Source organism: Lampris incognitus, chromosome 10 (genome assembly GCF_029633865.1).
Source record: "Lampris incognitus isolate fLamInc1 chromosome 10, fLamInc1.hap2, whole genome shotgun sequence".
Taxonomy (NCBI): Eukaryota; Metazoa; Chordata; class Actinopteri; order Lampriformes; family Lampridae; genus Lampris; species Lampris incognitus.
This window is the reverse complement of record NC_079220.1, coordinates 50,427,105-50,442,853: the sequence shown is the minus strand read 5'-3', so window position 1 is coordinate 50,442,853 and position 15,749 is coordinate 50,427,105. Positions and strand designations below refer to the sequence as shown.

Here is a 15,749-nt window from a genome sequence, read left to right as displayed (position 1 = left end):
TATAGAACCAGTCATTATCGGGATCATTTCAGAGCAAAGCTGATGTTTGCACCGAGCAACCCCCCCCATTGTGCGATAAACTAGAAACCCAAACAATGACATGGTCGGTGACAGCACTGGGGGTTGGGGGGTGGGTCAGGGGTCAGCTGTCATTTGGAGCATGACCCAACTCTGGACAATTTTTATGTAACTTCAACTGTTGGAAGTCTCAAACTGGCTTCGTAATGATGGGCTCGGTCCACCATAAAGCAAGCGCGCGTTAAAATTTAAAGGTTGACGAGTGTCCATCATGTCCATGGGGCTACCAGCAGCCCATAAAGAACATAAAAAAAACAACCTCACAAACAAATACAGGATGATGCAATTCACAAGCAGCGTGCCAGAGTCTTTAAATCTCAAATCCTTGATTTCTTTGTCCATTAATAAAAAGTTATTCTATCCATCTGGACTATAAAGTCGGGTTACATGATACTAACTGGCATCTTCACCACGGTTGGAGACACTCTCCGTGCACTGCTGTTGAAATTTATGAGCGGGTAGGATGAACACCGGTGCAGCAGCAAACACATTCCTGCTCAAACAGGAAACAGGAATGAAATGTGATGACGACGTAGCGATGCATCTGCTGGACAGGTTATCGGCCAGTTAATACAATCATGTTATAGTGGAACCCATGGACCGCTCAGGTTGGACGGTTGGACGGTTTGGAGACAAAGCAAGAGAGGCAAGATGGAGATGGCTTGGACATGTGCGGAGGAGAGATGCTGAGTATATTGGGAGAAGGATGCTGATTATGGAGCTGCCAGGTAAGAGGAGAAGAGGAAGGCCAAAGAGGAGGTTTATGGATGTGGTGAAGGGAGGACATGCAGGTGGCTGGTGTGACAGAGGAAGACGCAGAGGACAGGAAGAAATGGAAACGGATGATCCGCTGTGGCGCCCCCTAACGGGAGCAGCCGAAAGTAGTAGTAGTAGTTATAGTGGAACCCTGTTCCCATATGGTTTATTGTAGCTATCAGATTGCCTGTGTATTAGCATTGGTCCTAAGATGCTGAGCTGAGCTGATGGCACACGGGTGACAATGGCTGCTGCACCTTGTTTGTAGTTCTTTCTGACGGGGGGGGGGGGCGGGGGGGGAGTCACAGATTTCAGCTTTAAAACAACAATAATAAAAGAAGCTTCTGTCCCGTCTGCCTGTATCAGCTGTGCTTCAGGGCATGCAGCCAATAATCCCACGTTTCTCTCTGCACCGTGTGGGTGGTCCCACGGGTTGGGGGCTGTCTGATTATTCTGGGGTAATCTTTTGATTGCAGTTCAATACGGCCCTCTCGAGAGAGGCGTGGAATTTCCTCTTTCACCTCCGAAAAGATTGTGAATGGGTTTATTACGCGAGCGAAGACAAGGCATCTCCTCCACCCCCCCCCACCCCCCACTTGTTTTCGTCCAATCTGCACATAGTCCGTGACAGCACGACAGATTTTGGTGGCCGCTTTGTTTATCACTACCACCTCAGGAGAAATCCAGCTGGGCACGCTTGGCTTGTATAAGCCAGCTTTCATGTTTGCATTTTGTTTTGATATAAAATTCCTGTTGCTTCATAATGGTCCATTCATCCATTACCCAAACCGATTATATCCTGCTCTCAGGATGCTGGAGCCTATCCCAGCAGTCATTGGACGGCAAGCGGGGAGACACCCTGGACAGGCCGCCAGGCCATCACGCACATTCACACCTAGGGGCAATCTAGTACGGCCGATTCACCTGACCTACATGTCTTGGGACTGTGGGAGGAAACCGGAGCACCCGGGGGAAACCCACGCAGACAACATGCAAACTCCACACAGAGGACGACTCCACACAGAGGACGACCCCGGGGCTCGAACCCGGGGCCTTCTTGCTGCGAGGCGACCGCTCTCACCACTGCGCCGCCCGCTTTGTGTTGATATTGTGCGGAAACATCCGGATCGTGCAGATCTGAAACAGATAACTGCAGCATAACCCACCGCTCACATAGTTTTTGTCTTTCAAGTGTTCGTTTTGTTGGATGGGCGCATCTGGTCAATTTACGAAAAGAGAGAAGACACAGGAGTCTTGGCAGACGATAAATGGAAAACCATGAACATTTGTTCTTGACGATGCCATTACTTTATCTATTGGGGATAACCAGATAGAGCTCGGAGGGGGGGGGTGGTTGGGTTGGGGGGGGGGCACATATATCAGCTAACGAAGACTCGAGTTATCCAAGAATGACAGCCAAGATGTCTTTTGACTTCCGGAGCGAGCAATTTAGCACGATAGCCATCGCTCCTCGATGTTCTCTTGAGAACAGGTGCATCTGCGGTCCACACAAAGATGGTCCCGGTGAAATACAGACTGACGCCGTTCCCGGCTGGCATTGAGGCAGGAATACCGTCACAAAAAAAATGCCCACATCGTCCGGGAATAGCCCCCTGATCCCGTCACGCCTACATTCTCAGCTATCCCAGAGCTATCCCTCTCTTCCCCCCTCTCCTCTCCTCGACATCCAGTTTACTTTTCTGTGCCCATAAAGGGACAGCGGATTAGCCCACAACCCATTTCCATGTGACCTCAGCTGCGTTTGATTTTTGCCTACTTCAAATTAGCCGTGGGGTTAACGTGGAGGCCTTTGATCGGCTTTGCCAGGAATTGGACTTGTTTATCATGTTTATCTGATGATGGCCCCCGTAAATGGGGGTTTTGGTGGTGGGGGTGGCGCTGGGGTGAGGGGGGGGGTGGCACACATTTGGCAGGGGCATGCCTTGATGTGGGACTCGATAGCTGCAGGACACAGAGTGGAGAAGGCCAGGACCCCGTAATGGTCGGAAGGTGAAAGAGAGAGACGATTACAGCTGTGTCTCGAGGACATCTGAGCCCTCGTCTGTCTAAACCTCTTTCCTCTAACACTTATCTGACCCCACGCAGATGGCCTTTCCTCGCCATCACAAAAACAAACCAGATATCCAACATCTCCTCTCTTTTCACCCGCTTCCCGTGGCTTTTCTGTGATGGACAGCAATTAGAGCTTGGGCTGATGTCGTTTTTCGGGCAAACTTTGAATGCAGGAAATGACACATAATCTACGAGCTTCTGAAATGAGATGTGGCTCTGAACGCCCTCCAGCTCCCCCCCCCCCACCCCCCACCCAACCCTTTACCCCCCACCCCACCTCGCCGTTTTTGTTTTTTTGACTTGCTGATAGAGGTTTGAGGAAATGGTGCGGGTAGACAGCCAGGCCCCATCCCACCGCTCCAACCTCCCCTGGCTCGACCTCAGAACCCCCCCACCCCCACCCCCCATCCCGCCCGAAATGAAAGCTTTCCTCTTCTGGACCGCAGCTGGACTCCAGGGAGGCTGTAGAGGGCCTGTTTATTTGCACAACATTGTAATCAGGGGGTCTGTCGTTACAAGTCCTTGCCTTTGCACCTCACCAGCAGTCTCACTTGCTCTTTCCGCCAGCTCCATCCTCTCTTCTGTTCCCATTAGCTCCCCTCCCGCTTTTACCATCTCGCGTTCACCCCCCCCCCCCCACCCGATCTCTCTCTCTCTCTCTCTCTCTCTCGGTGCCTCATCATTATCCAAATCCTTTCGCTGACCCTTGTTGACCTCACGACTTGTTTGATGTGGTCCTGGCAAAGAGAGAGATGAAATAAAGTCAAAAGTTTATTGTTTAAAGGAGAGATTTCCATGATTAGGCTTCTTGAAATAAACTTTCCATCTCCTATGAGTACCTATGAGTGTGCGCGGAAGCCTGTCCGTGTGAATGTGTGTATTTATGAGAGGGGGGGGGGAGGGGGAGGTCATTGCACGTGTCTTCTTGTGCGTGCGTTTGCTTGAGCAGATCTACCAGGGTGTACATTGTTTTTGGTATACCCATGCGCGCTTTCACTTGCATCAGTCAATGGGAAAGCATGTTTAGTGTGGGTAACATGCTAGTAATTTGGACTGTTGTGTTGCAGTTTAATTCATGAAATTCCTTCAGTTAAAAGCCCAACATATGTAAACAAGCTCACACATGTGGCTGCAATATTGCTGTTTTCTTCTACGCAAAGAGGTTCACCCTGTGGGAAAGGGGGCACTGTTCAACCTTTCCCTTCAGGATAACCTTGTAATGGAGGACAGAGCCCATGTACGCCTCTTCTTTTTTTTTCTCTCTTTCACGTCGAAAATCAAAGCAAGGCAAATCAGAACGATTACAGTGACTCAATCGAACCATCTAAAAATACCGCAAGTTTCCCCGAGGTCACCCTACTGTGGGCATTTTGGGACCTGGAGCGTCAGGATGGCGGCGCGGATTCACGTTTGCGGCGGCCTCACCCAGTGCCGGTGTGGGGAGATGGCGGCCTCACCCAGTACCGTCCACTCAAGTGTCTTTGTCCACGTCTACGTTTCGTCTTCGTTTGATGGCTGGGAGAGTGGGGCAGGCTAAGCTAACTGCTAGCCCATGCAGACCGGCAGTTCCGATAACACCGAGGGCGGTCTGGCGGCGGCCTCATCCTGCCGTTGACTGCGGTGTTTTTGATGTCGTCGTGAGGAGTGCGGGGAGGCGTATCGAGGGTGTCTGGCTGGGAGAGCTGGCGCTTGGTCGGCCGGGAGAGCTTGGTCTGCTTCGTCCGGTGGGCCCGGGGACCACGGCCCCTGCCTGGAGCTGCGCCCGAGGAGGAAACGCCGAGGGCGGTCTGACAGGACGCGGAAGCGGGGCGGGCTAAGCTAACTGCTAGCCCACGCGGACCGGCAGTTCTGACAGTCCTCCTGGCTTCTTGTAGTTTTTGGATGTGTTTTTGTCTTTGTGCTGTAGTACTGCTTCGGTCTGGGGGAAACTGCACTTCGTGAGTGTATGAAGTGAAACGACAAAGTGTTCCTGATTCCTGATGTGCAATATTGGGAATCACAGACAAAAAAAAAAACAAAAAAACAAAAAAAACAATAAATGGTTTATAATTAGCTGCTAATTACTTTCCAACGCTAAATTACTCATTTATTAATGTTGTATAATCAGTAATAAGATTTTATAATGAATTAATTGAACGACCTTGGGTTGCCAGGTTGGGAGCCCCCATGGGAAGAGTGTCCATACACATTAACTCAGAAACCGAGTGATTAGATGAATATAGCCAAAATGTGGGCTAAACCAGTAATGAACTATTAATAAAGTAATTAGTAGCCACATATAAAGCCTTTATAAAGTATGCCTTATTGTAAAACGGTACCATCTGTTTTATTTGTTTTTTTTTCTTCTTGTGACCAACAATAAAAAGTGACAGCAGCGGCACTTCTGCAAAATCCCATCAAATCCCGCGCAGGTCTCCGTCTTAACGTGTCCTTTTAAAGTCCTCCAGTCGTTTGACACGGTGCACATCCAGTCTGCAGCACATCCTCCTCAGTTATTCAGAAATGTGTTCCAAGGCCTTTGTAAATACATGATGTCTCTTATTTCACTGTTTGTCCCAAGAGACAGGCAGGCGGGTTGAGTTTGGGCTGGTCCGCCTCCCTAACGACACCATCTCCAGTCTCCGCCGCTCCGCACAGAAGAAGCGTCTTGTTTTTCAAGTGGTGGTTTTCTTAAGCCGCACCGTTTGATGTGGGCTCCCCTTAATCACACAACATGCTCTCTAAACATGAATTACATTCATCTTCGCTCCGTGACTTTTGTAACGTTTCTACCCCCCCCCCCCCCTCCGGCCCCCCCCCCCCGAGTGTGTCACCGCTTTTGTCGGCCCGGTTGTGCAACCTTGTAGTGGGACGAGAGCGAAGACAATGCCCCTTGATTCAAACGCAGGGATTGTTTTGAACTTGGGCTACCGAGGCGAGGAGCCGAACCTCTAATCCTGGACGGGGACACATGTGTTCTTTGTAGTCTTAATGTCTTTCTTCCTCTTCTGTCCACATCACTGTCTGATGGGACGCAGAGTTGGTATTAAACCGATGCCTCAGAGGGAACCCTACCATTAAGATGGAGATGTTGTGCTCTTTGAGGCTGAGGACTTTTAATTACAAGCTGAGGGAGGACCCAGTGTAGTAGTGTCTCCGCCGTCTCGCCGAATGGAGGGGTTTGGCTCGGCGCTGGCTGGAGACCCGGTGCCAGGCTGCGGAGGAGTCAGTGTGTCACTGGCGACTACTTTGCGTGTATGAGGCGAGGCATGCCGCCACACCGTGACTCTCTACAGGGGTCTCAAAGGAGGGTGGGGAGGGATGAAAGGCTTTTTTTTTCTCTCCCTCATCAACCCCCCACCCCCCTTCCCCATCCTCTCAGAGCTTTGACTGGCGTGGTAGTAGGTGGAGGACAGAGCTGGTTGTTAACATCTCGGCCCTTGTTGAAGCCTCAAGGACGTCCCCGGAGATCAAAGTGATGCTTTCAGTCCAGAAGCGGGACATTGTTTGGCACGACAATCCATCTAGTCCCCAATTCAGCCGTCGCTGAATGAGGAAGTGATCACGAGTGGTGACGGAGGGCTTTCACTCTCTCTAATGGGCTTTGATGATCCGGCACAAAGACGGCGTTATAATGGCCTCATACAAAGTCTAATGTCTTTTTGTTTTTCCATTTCTTTACTGTTGTCATTAAACCCAGAATGACCCAGTGACCCAACCCACACCTTTGTGTTTTCAGTAATGATGATAGATGTTTGACAAATGACTGCTATTGAGCCAGAAAGGGTGTGCTAGTCTCTCTCTCTCTCTTTCTCTGCCTTACTTACTTGACACTCTTTCTTTCTTTCTTTCTTTCTTTCGTTCTCCCACTCCTCTCTGCTGCATTATTTCCTGCTGTGTACACCTTCTCTCCTTCCCGCTCCAGGATCCTGTTGGGAACATCTCCCATCCCCTCTGGGACTTCTTTATTTTGTCTTCTGTTTTTTTTTCTCCAGCCACTCTGCATTTATGCCCAACAGCCCTTTGATGTTGTTGCCGGGCGCCGGTGGACAAAAGAGCCTCCATCAGCTGGACTTAAGGACGGGGTGGCGGGGGTTAGGAAGGGAGAAAAAGGGAGAAAGGGATGAATAAAGAATCAAAGGAGCTGGAATGGGGTTCGGGGGCGGAGGACTCCATGTGAATCTGCGAGCCATGCACCCCTTCCTCTAATGCGGGCCTGGACTTCACAGTTGTCATTGCTTGCTCTTTACTCGGCTTTGTTTTCCCATTGTGTCCCATATCATGATCTCCATATGCGTATCGGCGGCCTATGACGTCGTGTAGTTTAGGTTAGGAAAATGGTCGGTGCCCCCACCAGTTGCAGCCAGGTGATGTGAAAGAGCACCAGCTACTGGTTGAAGTGGCAAAGGCCTCTCTTCCCCTTGTGTCCATGTGCGTCGACGCCGGGCCGGCGCTGCTGCCTTGGCACTTCTGTGTCATGCTGCCGCATCGGCGGGCGGTCGCCCCGTGGCACCGTGGTTACGACCCCCTCCTTAAAGCAACGGGGCCGATACCCCCTGTCCCATGTGCAGCGCCACGCTCGCTGTTTCCACCATTCACAGCGAGGGCCGCCGATGCCGCCGCGGCCCCTCGTGCCCCCCACAGCGGGGGGTGAGACAGTGTGAGCTCCCTCGGCCTGTCAAATCTCCACGGGGCTACTCTGGTCCATTGGAGGTGAATTCAGGGAGCAGCCTTTGGTGGTGCCGACACAGCGGCCTTCTTTCACCGAGGGCCTCATTAAACCTGACAGCATCCCCTCGGCCCGGGCTTTTATTGTTCAGCCAGCTCAATGCTAAAAGGCAATTAAAAGCATCACGGAGGGGCAGGTATTAATGCCTCTGAGGAGTGCAGAGACTTGGTGAGATAAAAATGACAGCTAAACATTGATTTAAAGGCCCGCTCAAGGTTTGCACAAACCGCTGCTGGTTACCCGTACCGCATAATACACACAAAAAGCCCAAACGTGAACGCAACAAGGCGATGTTTTCAATTACACCCCTGCTTATATTCTGCACGGCTTTACCCCCTCAGTAAGATAAAGGTCATATCGGCTCGTTGGCATTGTTACTGAAGAGACGGCTCGCGTATTTGTTACAGAAGTGCACCTGCTGGATTTTAACTTCACGTAACCTTTACGTTTAATTTCTAAGAGTTGGAAACGATCTCACGTGCAAGGTGGAAAATCCAGGTAATGCCGGGTAATAACGGCACACGCCAGATTTCGGCCCCGGCGTGTATTCCATTATAATTAGCAGATCAAAGCGCGAGGTTATGTTGGACTTGGATTCTTGCGTTTAAATACGGTTGCCCGCGAGGCCCTCTCCTCTACGGAGCACTTGTGGACATACGGGCCTCCCTCCTTTTTTTTTTTCCTTTAAATTTATTTTCTTATGTTCAGTCACGGAACAAGCAGAGAGTGCAGCTCATGGATCACGCATGCCAGAGGGGCTCGGCAATGTAAACCGCCCCGACCAGAATGCCGACTGGATGCAAGCGGGAACGGTCGTACCATGGCTGAATGCAAACTGTGTAAACAGTCTGTGGGCCATCAGTATGGACTCGAGTGCGGCGGAGGCACACATTCGTACCATCTGTCCCCCCAGTCACACCGGAGAATGATTAGACCGTATTTATAGGCAGCGGAGGAAACAGGCCGGCGACTTATCTCACAGAGGACAGGCTCAACACAGCTGGCTCGGACGGGATGATGGAGAGATCTGCAGCGAAGACAAGGGCATGACTTTCCATTGCGCTGCCACAGTGGCTGGTAGCTGGAGAGTGTTGTCATAGCTTGCCCCCTCTGTGAATTCTGTCCAGGAGATTTTATCGCCAGCGTCGGGGATTTTAGTCAGAGAAAGCGCAGAAATTGAAGACAGTTCACATAGATTTCACACACTCTCTCATAAGACTTCAAACACACAGTAAAATAACAAGAGGAAGTCTGGCAATCAACCCATTGCCGTGTTTGTCTATCTCTATCATTACCACATTTTTTTGGGTTTTCCCATTTCAAAAAATCATGTCTTTAGCCATATAAGATAGACTTAAATAGTTTACTCAGCTGTAGGTGAACAGGTTTCTGCTTCCCCTTCCCAGTGTCAAGAGATGCAGTCCGGAGGGAAAAAAGTCGCTCCGACGTCTTTGTTTTCACATTGTTGGTGAGCGTCTGGCCTTCCTTTTCATATCGTGACAATATTTCTCCAACCGAGAGAGAGATGGCGGAAGGAGATAGGGCCACTTTACACAAACGAGAGGTTCTGTAACCTCAAAAGCACCGTGCATGCCCTGTCCTCTTTCTTTGCGTGTTTATTCCACCTGGGTCAGCAGCGCAGCTCCCTGGGATATCCCATTTATTGGATAACCTGTATGGGAAGTCTCCTCCTGACCTCAGTGGCATGTGAATGAATCTACTGTTCAGACTCAAAGACAACACCGAGTTGACGTGGAGTCCTTATTTGATATGATTTTACCCACAGCAAGACAGTCCGACCAGTCATTTTAAATGTGCTTGTTCGGTAAAAAGAAAATTAAAAAAAAATACAAACACCATTTTTATCATCAGTCATATTTTTGTTTTTCTGTCTTCCCAGGCCCACTGATATTTGGATAAAGCCACTGTTTTTGTTCATTTTCATCCTCGGTGGATCTTTTCCATATTAGCTGATATATTTCGTCTTATTACTCTAAAGTATGTCTCCACTTCAAAGTCTGGCCGCCAGAAACCTCTTGGAAATAGGAACCAGCACTTACAGTTGAGAGGTCCAAATTGAATAATTTTTTTTTAAAATCTCACATTTGTAAAATTGTACTATCAGTCATATCACATCTACACTTTCTGCTGTTTATTCAGTGATTAGATGCAACATGGGAATAGCCAAACATATATATGTGCCAGCTTGACGTGCCGTGGGATTCGTACATCCTGTCTTGTTTCCATCAGTCTGGGAAACCTTAGAGTTTGCTGCCTCCGCAAAATGGTCAGACCAGATTGTTTGTGTTGCTCCCCTGTAACTTTGTTTTCCAGCGTGAAGCTGCCATTGTAAATCCACCAAGCCCTCGCCCCACACAGCTGCACAGCTCAGTGGTCTGGGATCCTGTGCTGTGGGCCGTAGCTCTCGGTAGCTATTAGCGAGCGGGATCACTGCTTGGCGGGCAGAATGAAAGGACCGTGAGGGGACACCTGGCCTTTTTCTCTTTGGTCACCCACACATGTCATTGCTGCGCCTCTTGACAGAATCAGGATGCAGGATATTGCCCTCCCATCAATTTCCCTTGTGAAGCTGAGCGGTGTAAATGCAGCATCCGCCGGCAGCACAGGGGCAACCCCTGACAATGGGTGGTGCAGAGAGGGCACATCCCACTTTGGCTCCGTGGGTCATTGTCTATCTGTGTGGATCGCTCGTTCTGACATCCCTCCGATATCCTTACGAACTCATTGGCTGCAGTAAACTTGAGCCAATTTTCGTTCGTTCTGAACGAAATCAGGGCGGCACGGTGGCGCAGTGGTTAGCGCGGTCACCTCACAGCAAAAAGGTCCTGGGTTCGAACCCCGGGGTAGTCCAACCTTGGGGGTTGTCCCGGGTCGTCCTCTGTGTGGAGTTTGCATGTTCTCCCCTGTGTCTGCGTGGGTTTTCTCCGGGTGCTCCGGTTTCCCCCCACAGTCCAAAGACATGTAGGTCAGGTGAACCGGCCGTGCTAAAACTGTCCCTAGGTGTGAATGTGTGTGTGTGTGGGCCCCGTGATGGCCTGGCAGCCTATCCAGGGTGTCTCCCCACCTGCCACCCAACGACTGCTGGGATATGCACCAGCATCCCCGCGACCCTGAGAGCAGGATAAGTGGTTTGGGTAATGAATGGATGGATGAATGAAATCAAAATGATCGACGATTCCCCTGAAAGTGTTTACCTGAGCGCTGATTAAAATGGTCGGATAAGATGTAGTGTTTACATGCTGCACAGTACCTTAACCAGATAGAAGAGCTCTGACTTGTGCAATATAGAAGAAAGTAGAAAATTTCACTTACCTCAAGTGGGTGAGTGTGCGCAGAAATTATATTGAAAGTAATCAAAATGAGGGTTTGCGTGACACATTTTCATCTGTTGAATGGATTATGAAAGGTTTCAAATGGGATGAAATGTATGATTTCATGAGGCATTTTTATTCTGACTAGGCTGTTTTCTGACTATTAGTGGAATAAAAGGCTTTGTTTCTGTCTAAACAAAGGCTTCTGTCTTACTTATGTCGGAGGCATGCAGACATCTGGATCATTTCGTTTAGCCAGGAGAAATAAGCAAATGTCAACCACCACGGCTAACTTTTGAAGCCAATGTGGAAGTGTCTTAAGATGCACTACTTCCAATAGCTGCTAGATGCTGGCTGCAAACTCACCAGTTGTATGAAAATCAGTGAAAAATAAACCCAAATTCTCCTAGAAATAAAAAGTCAAAACATTTTTTTTCCACAAGAACTTAGGGCCTCAGTAGCTAATTTCACTTTTTCTTGCTGGGGATTTTGAAAATTATTGTTCCAATAACAGGATATAAAGGCTGAAGGATAGGTAGGTTTGGGGGGGGGGGTTCCTTAATTTACAGGTCCCTCTCAAGAGTGACTGGAAGGTTGCTCGTGCATCTGAAGCAGGTCTCACCTCAGCTTCACCTCGTGGGCCAAATGTAGTAAGCCTGGGAACCGGACGAATTCACAAATGGTAACTGGTCTGGCTCCTGTCAGTTCATTTTCGATGTCCAAGGGGCGTTATCAACGGGCGCAGACCAAAATACCTCTGGATGCAATTGGATAGACCTACACAAAACAGAGCAACAAAATATGTGATGTAGTGCTTAAACTTTTACCAACTCCTGTCAGAAATACTGCAAATACATCTTATCAACAAATGCTTTAAGTGCATTTGTTTGTTATTCTTTTAGGGAAAATATACCGCCTGGTTCGTTTAATACTGTCATGATATCAGATTTAACATCAGTGGAAGCCAATGGTGCTCCTCTGTACGTCAATAATATTTTTCCCCACCCACATTTCGGGAAGACCTGCCCCTACTCTGCCTCTGATTGGCTAACCCTATCCCTACCCTTAACCAACCTAACCAACGGAGGCAATGAGTACTAGCCAATCAGAGGCAGATTTCCCATATTAGATAAATGGTTGTGTGGGCCCCGTGAAGGTCTGGCGGCCTGTCCAGGGTGTCTGCCGCCCAATGACTGCTGGGATAGGCTCCAGCATCCCCGCGACTCTGAGAGCAGGATAAGTGGTTTTGGATAATGGATGGATGGTTGTGATTGGCCCGACCCGAGCCAGGTCGGCTGGAATCTGTTTGAATGGGAGGGTGGCCAGACGTATATGCCGGAGCAAATGTAAAACATGAGCTTGCAGATCCGTCTGGTTCCCAGGCTAAAATACAGCTGTTCAGGCTCCAAAGTCTGACAAGATGGAAATGCAAGCGCAAAGCCAAATTTGTGGCTTCTGAAAAGGCTCTTCAGACACCTGTGGGTGACATTACAGATGCTGCATCCATATTTCATACAGTCTGTAGTGGTAACCAGGAAGGATCCTCACAGAAAGTTGAATCAGTTCTTCTGGACACAACGTTTACTGGGAGAAACGTTTCATCATTCATCTTAAATGACTTCTTCAGTCTCAACTGATTGCAGGTCTCCCCACCCTTAGCAACAATACAGTGGCATAACGACTGAAAACGATTAGTTTCATTTGCGAATTACTGTGACCATTAACCAAACTTACAATGGCCATGTCTACTATTCACAGAGGATTGGGGAATAGTTGCAATCACAGTGTTGTAAGACGGTGACATGTACTCTTAGCCCCCCCCCCCCGGTTCAGGGATGGTCGTTCCCTGTTCACATAGATGGCCTCTTTCACTCCCCCCTCAAACCAGTGTTCCTCCCTATCAAGGATGTGCACATCCTCATCCTTGAAAGAGCGGCCACTGGCCTGTAGATGGGTGTAGACTCAGGAATCCTGGCCTGACGTGTTAGCTCTTCTGTGTTGTGCCATCCTCTTAGCCGGCATCTTTAAGTATAGTATACCATAGTTTCCCCAGTGTACAAGTCACAGCAATCCTCCCCGCACTTAACAGTGTACACTATTGCTCTGTTTGTGCCGGGGGACTAAATCCATGGAGTGGACCAACTTCTGGCGCAGTGTGTTTTGGGGCAACATGTTACTACAACAGAAAGTAGTCCCTTATTATACTGTTGGCTATACACTACACCCCTTCCTTTTTATTTAATTAGTGCATCAACTTTTTTTTAAATGAGGGCACTCATACCCGAGGAGGTAACACCGAGGGCGGTCTGACAGGACGCGGGAGTCGGGCAGGCTAAGCTAACTGCTAGCCCGCGCAGACCAGCAGTTCCGATAACACCGAGGGTGGTCTGGCGGCGGCCTCACCTGGCGTTGACTGGTGTTTTTGATGCCGTCGTGTGGAGTGCGGGGAGGTGTGTCAAGGGTGTCTGGCTGGGAGGGCTTGGTCTGCTTCGTCCGGTTGCTACAGGGACCACGACCCCTGTCTGGAGCTGCGCCCAAGGAGGAAACAAGGAGGGCGGTCTGGCGTAATCGGGGCAGCCATCTTTGTTAAGTTAATTTAGCCTTGTTTTTCTTTAGCTAGCTCCCTGCAAGTCACTGCACGTTTCACTTGCGAGGGCGCTCCGTCTAGATGTGTGTCGCTCCTTGACGTAGGGCCACAACTCTCATCGCGGACTTGTTGTGCGGCCTTTTTACACAACTACGTTATAAATAAGAACACCGGAGAAGGGAACCAAGCTTTCTGGTTCTTTACTCGTTGCCATGCAACTTAACATAACATCACAGAACAAACCGCGCCTAACAGCGCACGCAACGTGTTACTACAACAGAAAGTAGTCCCTTGCTATGCTGTAGGCTATACACTACAGGGGTCAAAAAAGGGCACCAGCCAATCGAAGAGAGGAGGACAACAGCTGCCTAAGCGTGAACCATCGTTGATTCCGTATGTGGCAGGAGTGGAGGAACAGTTGGCACGCTTATTTTCGAAACACTGCGTCTTAGTTGCTTTCAAACCCCAAACCACGCTGCGCCAGAAATTGGTCCACCCCAAGGATCAGGCCCCCCCCAGCACAAACAGAGCAATATAGTGTACGCTGTTAACTGACGGGAGGATTGCTATGACTTGTACATCGGGGGAACTAAACAGACACTGGCAAAGAGGATGATCTCGTCAGGTCAGGACGCCGCAGTCTACAGCCATCTACAGGCCAGTGGCCACTCTTTCGCTGGTTTGAACGGGAAGTCAAAGAGGCCATCTATGTTACGAAGGAACGACCACCCCTGAACCGGGGGTGGGGGGGAGCTAAAAGTACATCTGTCGCCATCTTACAACGCTGTGATTGCAACCATTCCCAAATCCTCTGTGAATAGTACAAATGGCCATTGTAACTCTAGTTAATGGTCACGGTAATTTGCATATGAGACCCATCATTGTTTTCGGTCGTTATGCCACTGTATTGTTTATAAGGGTGGGGATACCTGCAGTCCGTTGAGACTGAAGAGGTCACTTTGATGACTGATGAACAATTTCTCCCAATAAACGTTGTGTCCAGAAGAACTGATTCATGGATTGCATGAATCAGCATGCATAAAGACAAGGAACGATCTTGCTCCAATCACCTTCACTGGCACGGCGATAAATGGGTTGTTCATCTGGGCTCCTCTCTGATGAAACGCTGCAGAATGACACGATTGAGGGCGAGAGGGGAAAAAAGGGACATTGAGTGTTTAGCCGACAGCCCCCCTATAGTTAGACGCCATAAAAGCCTCTATTTAAGCATAGACTCAATGCAGACCTCTTTCTCTGTTCTTGCTACAACTCGTGGTCTTGGTCTCGAAGAACACGCCGGCTCTTCTGTTTTCTGCACAGAAAGGTAAGAGCCGCTGCAGCTCTTCTGTTCTCTACACAGAAAGGTAAGAGCCGCAGCAGCTCATCTGTTCTCTGCACAGAAAGGTAAGAGCCGCAGCAGCTCTTCTTGTTCTCTGCAGAGAAAGGTAAGAGCCGCTGCAGCTCTTCTTGTTCTCTGCACAGAAAGGTAAGAGCCGCATCAGCTCTTCTGTTCTCTGCACAGAAAGGTAAGAGCCGCAGCAGCTCTTCTGTTCTCTACACAGAAAGGTAAGAGCCGCATCAGCTCTTCTGTTCTCTGCACAGAAAGGTAAGAGCCGCTGCAGCTCTTCTGTTCTCTGCACAGAAAGGCAAGAGCCGCTGCAGCTCTTCTGTTCTCTGCACAGAAAGGTAAGAGCCCCGGCAGCTCTTCTGTTCCCTGCACAGAAAGGTAAGAGCCCCGGCAGCTCTTCTTGTTCTCTGCACAGAAAGGTAAGAGCCGCTGCAGCTCTTCTTGTTCTCTGCACAGAAAGGTAAGAGCCGCATCAGCTCTTCTGTTCTCTGCACAGAAAGGTAAGAGCCGCTGCAGCTCTTCTTGTTCTCTGCACAGAAAGGTAAGAGCCGCAGCAGCTCTTCTGTTCTCTGCACAGAAAGGTAAGAGCCCCGGCAGCTCTTCTTGTTCTCTGCACAGAAAGGTAAGAGCCCCGGCAGCTCATCTGTTCTCTGCACAGAAAGGTAAGAGCCGCAGCAGCTCTTCTTGTTCTCTGCACAGAAAGGTAAGAACCCCGGCAGCTCTTCTGTTCTCTGCACAGAAAGGTAAGAGCCCCGGCAGCTCTTCTTGTTCTCTGCACAGAAAGGTAAGAGCCCCGGCAGCTCATCTGTTCTCTGCACAGAAAGGTAAGAGCCGCAGCAGCTCTTCTTGTTCTCTGCACAGAAAGGT

The 15,749-nt window shown here is 49.5% G+C and overlaps 1 protein-coding gene across 1 annotated transcript in view; it reads right to left on the bottom strand.

Annotated features, from left to right (window-relative positions):
* LOC130119853 (myeloid-associated differentiation marker-like protein 2) overlaps positions 1-3,522 on the bottom strand; it is a 32,061-nt gene extending 28,539 nt beyond the window's left edge. The window contains 1 exon segment of the mRNA XM_056288446.1: positions 3,459-3,522. Within this exon segment, the coding sequence (XP_056144421.1) occupies positions 3,459-3,522 (64 nt within the window).
* Between the last annotated feature and the right edge of the window lie 12,227 nt (positions 3,523-15,749).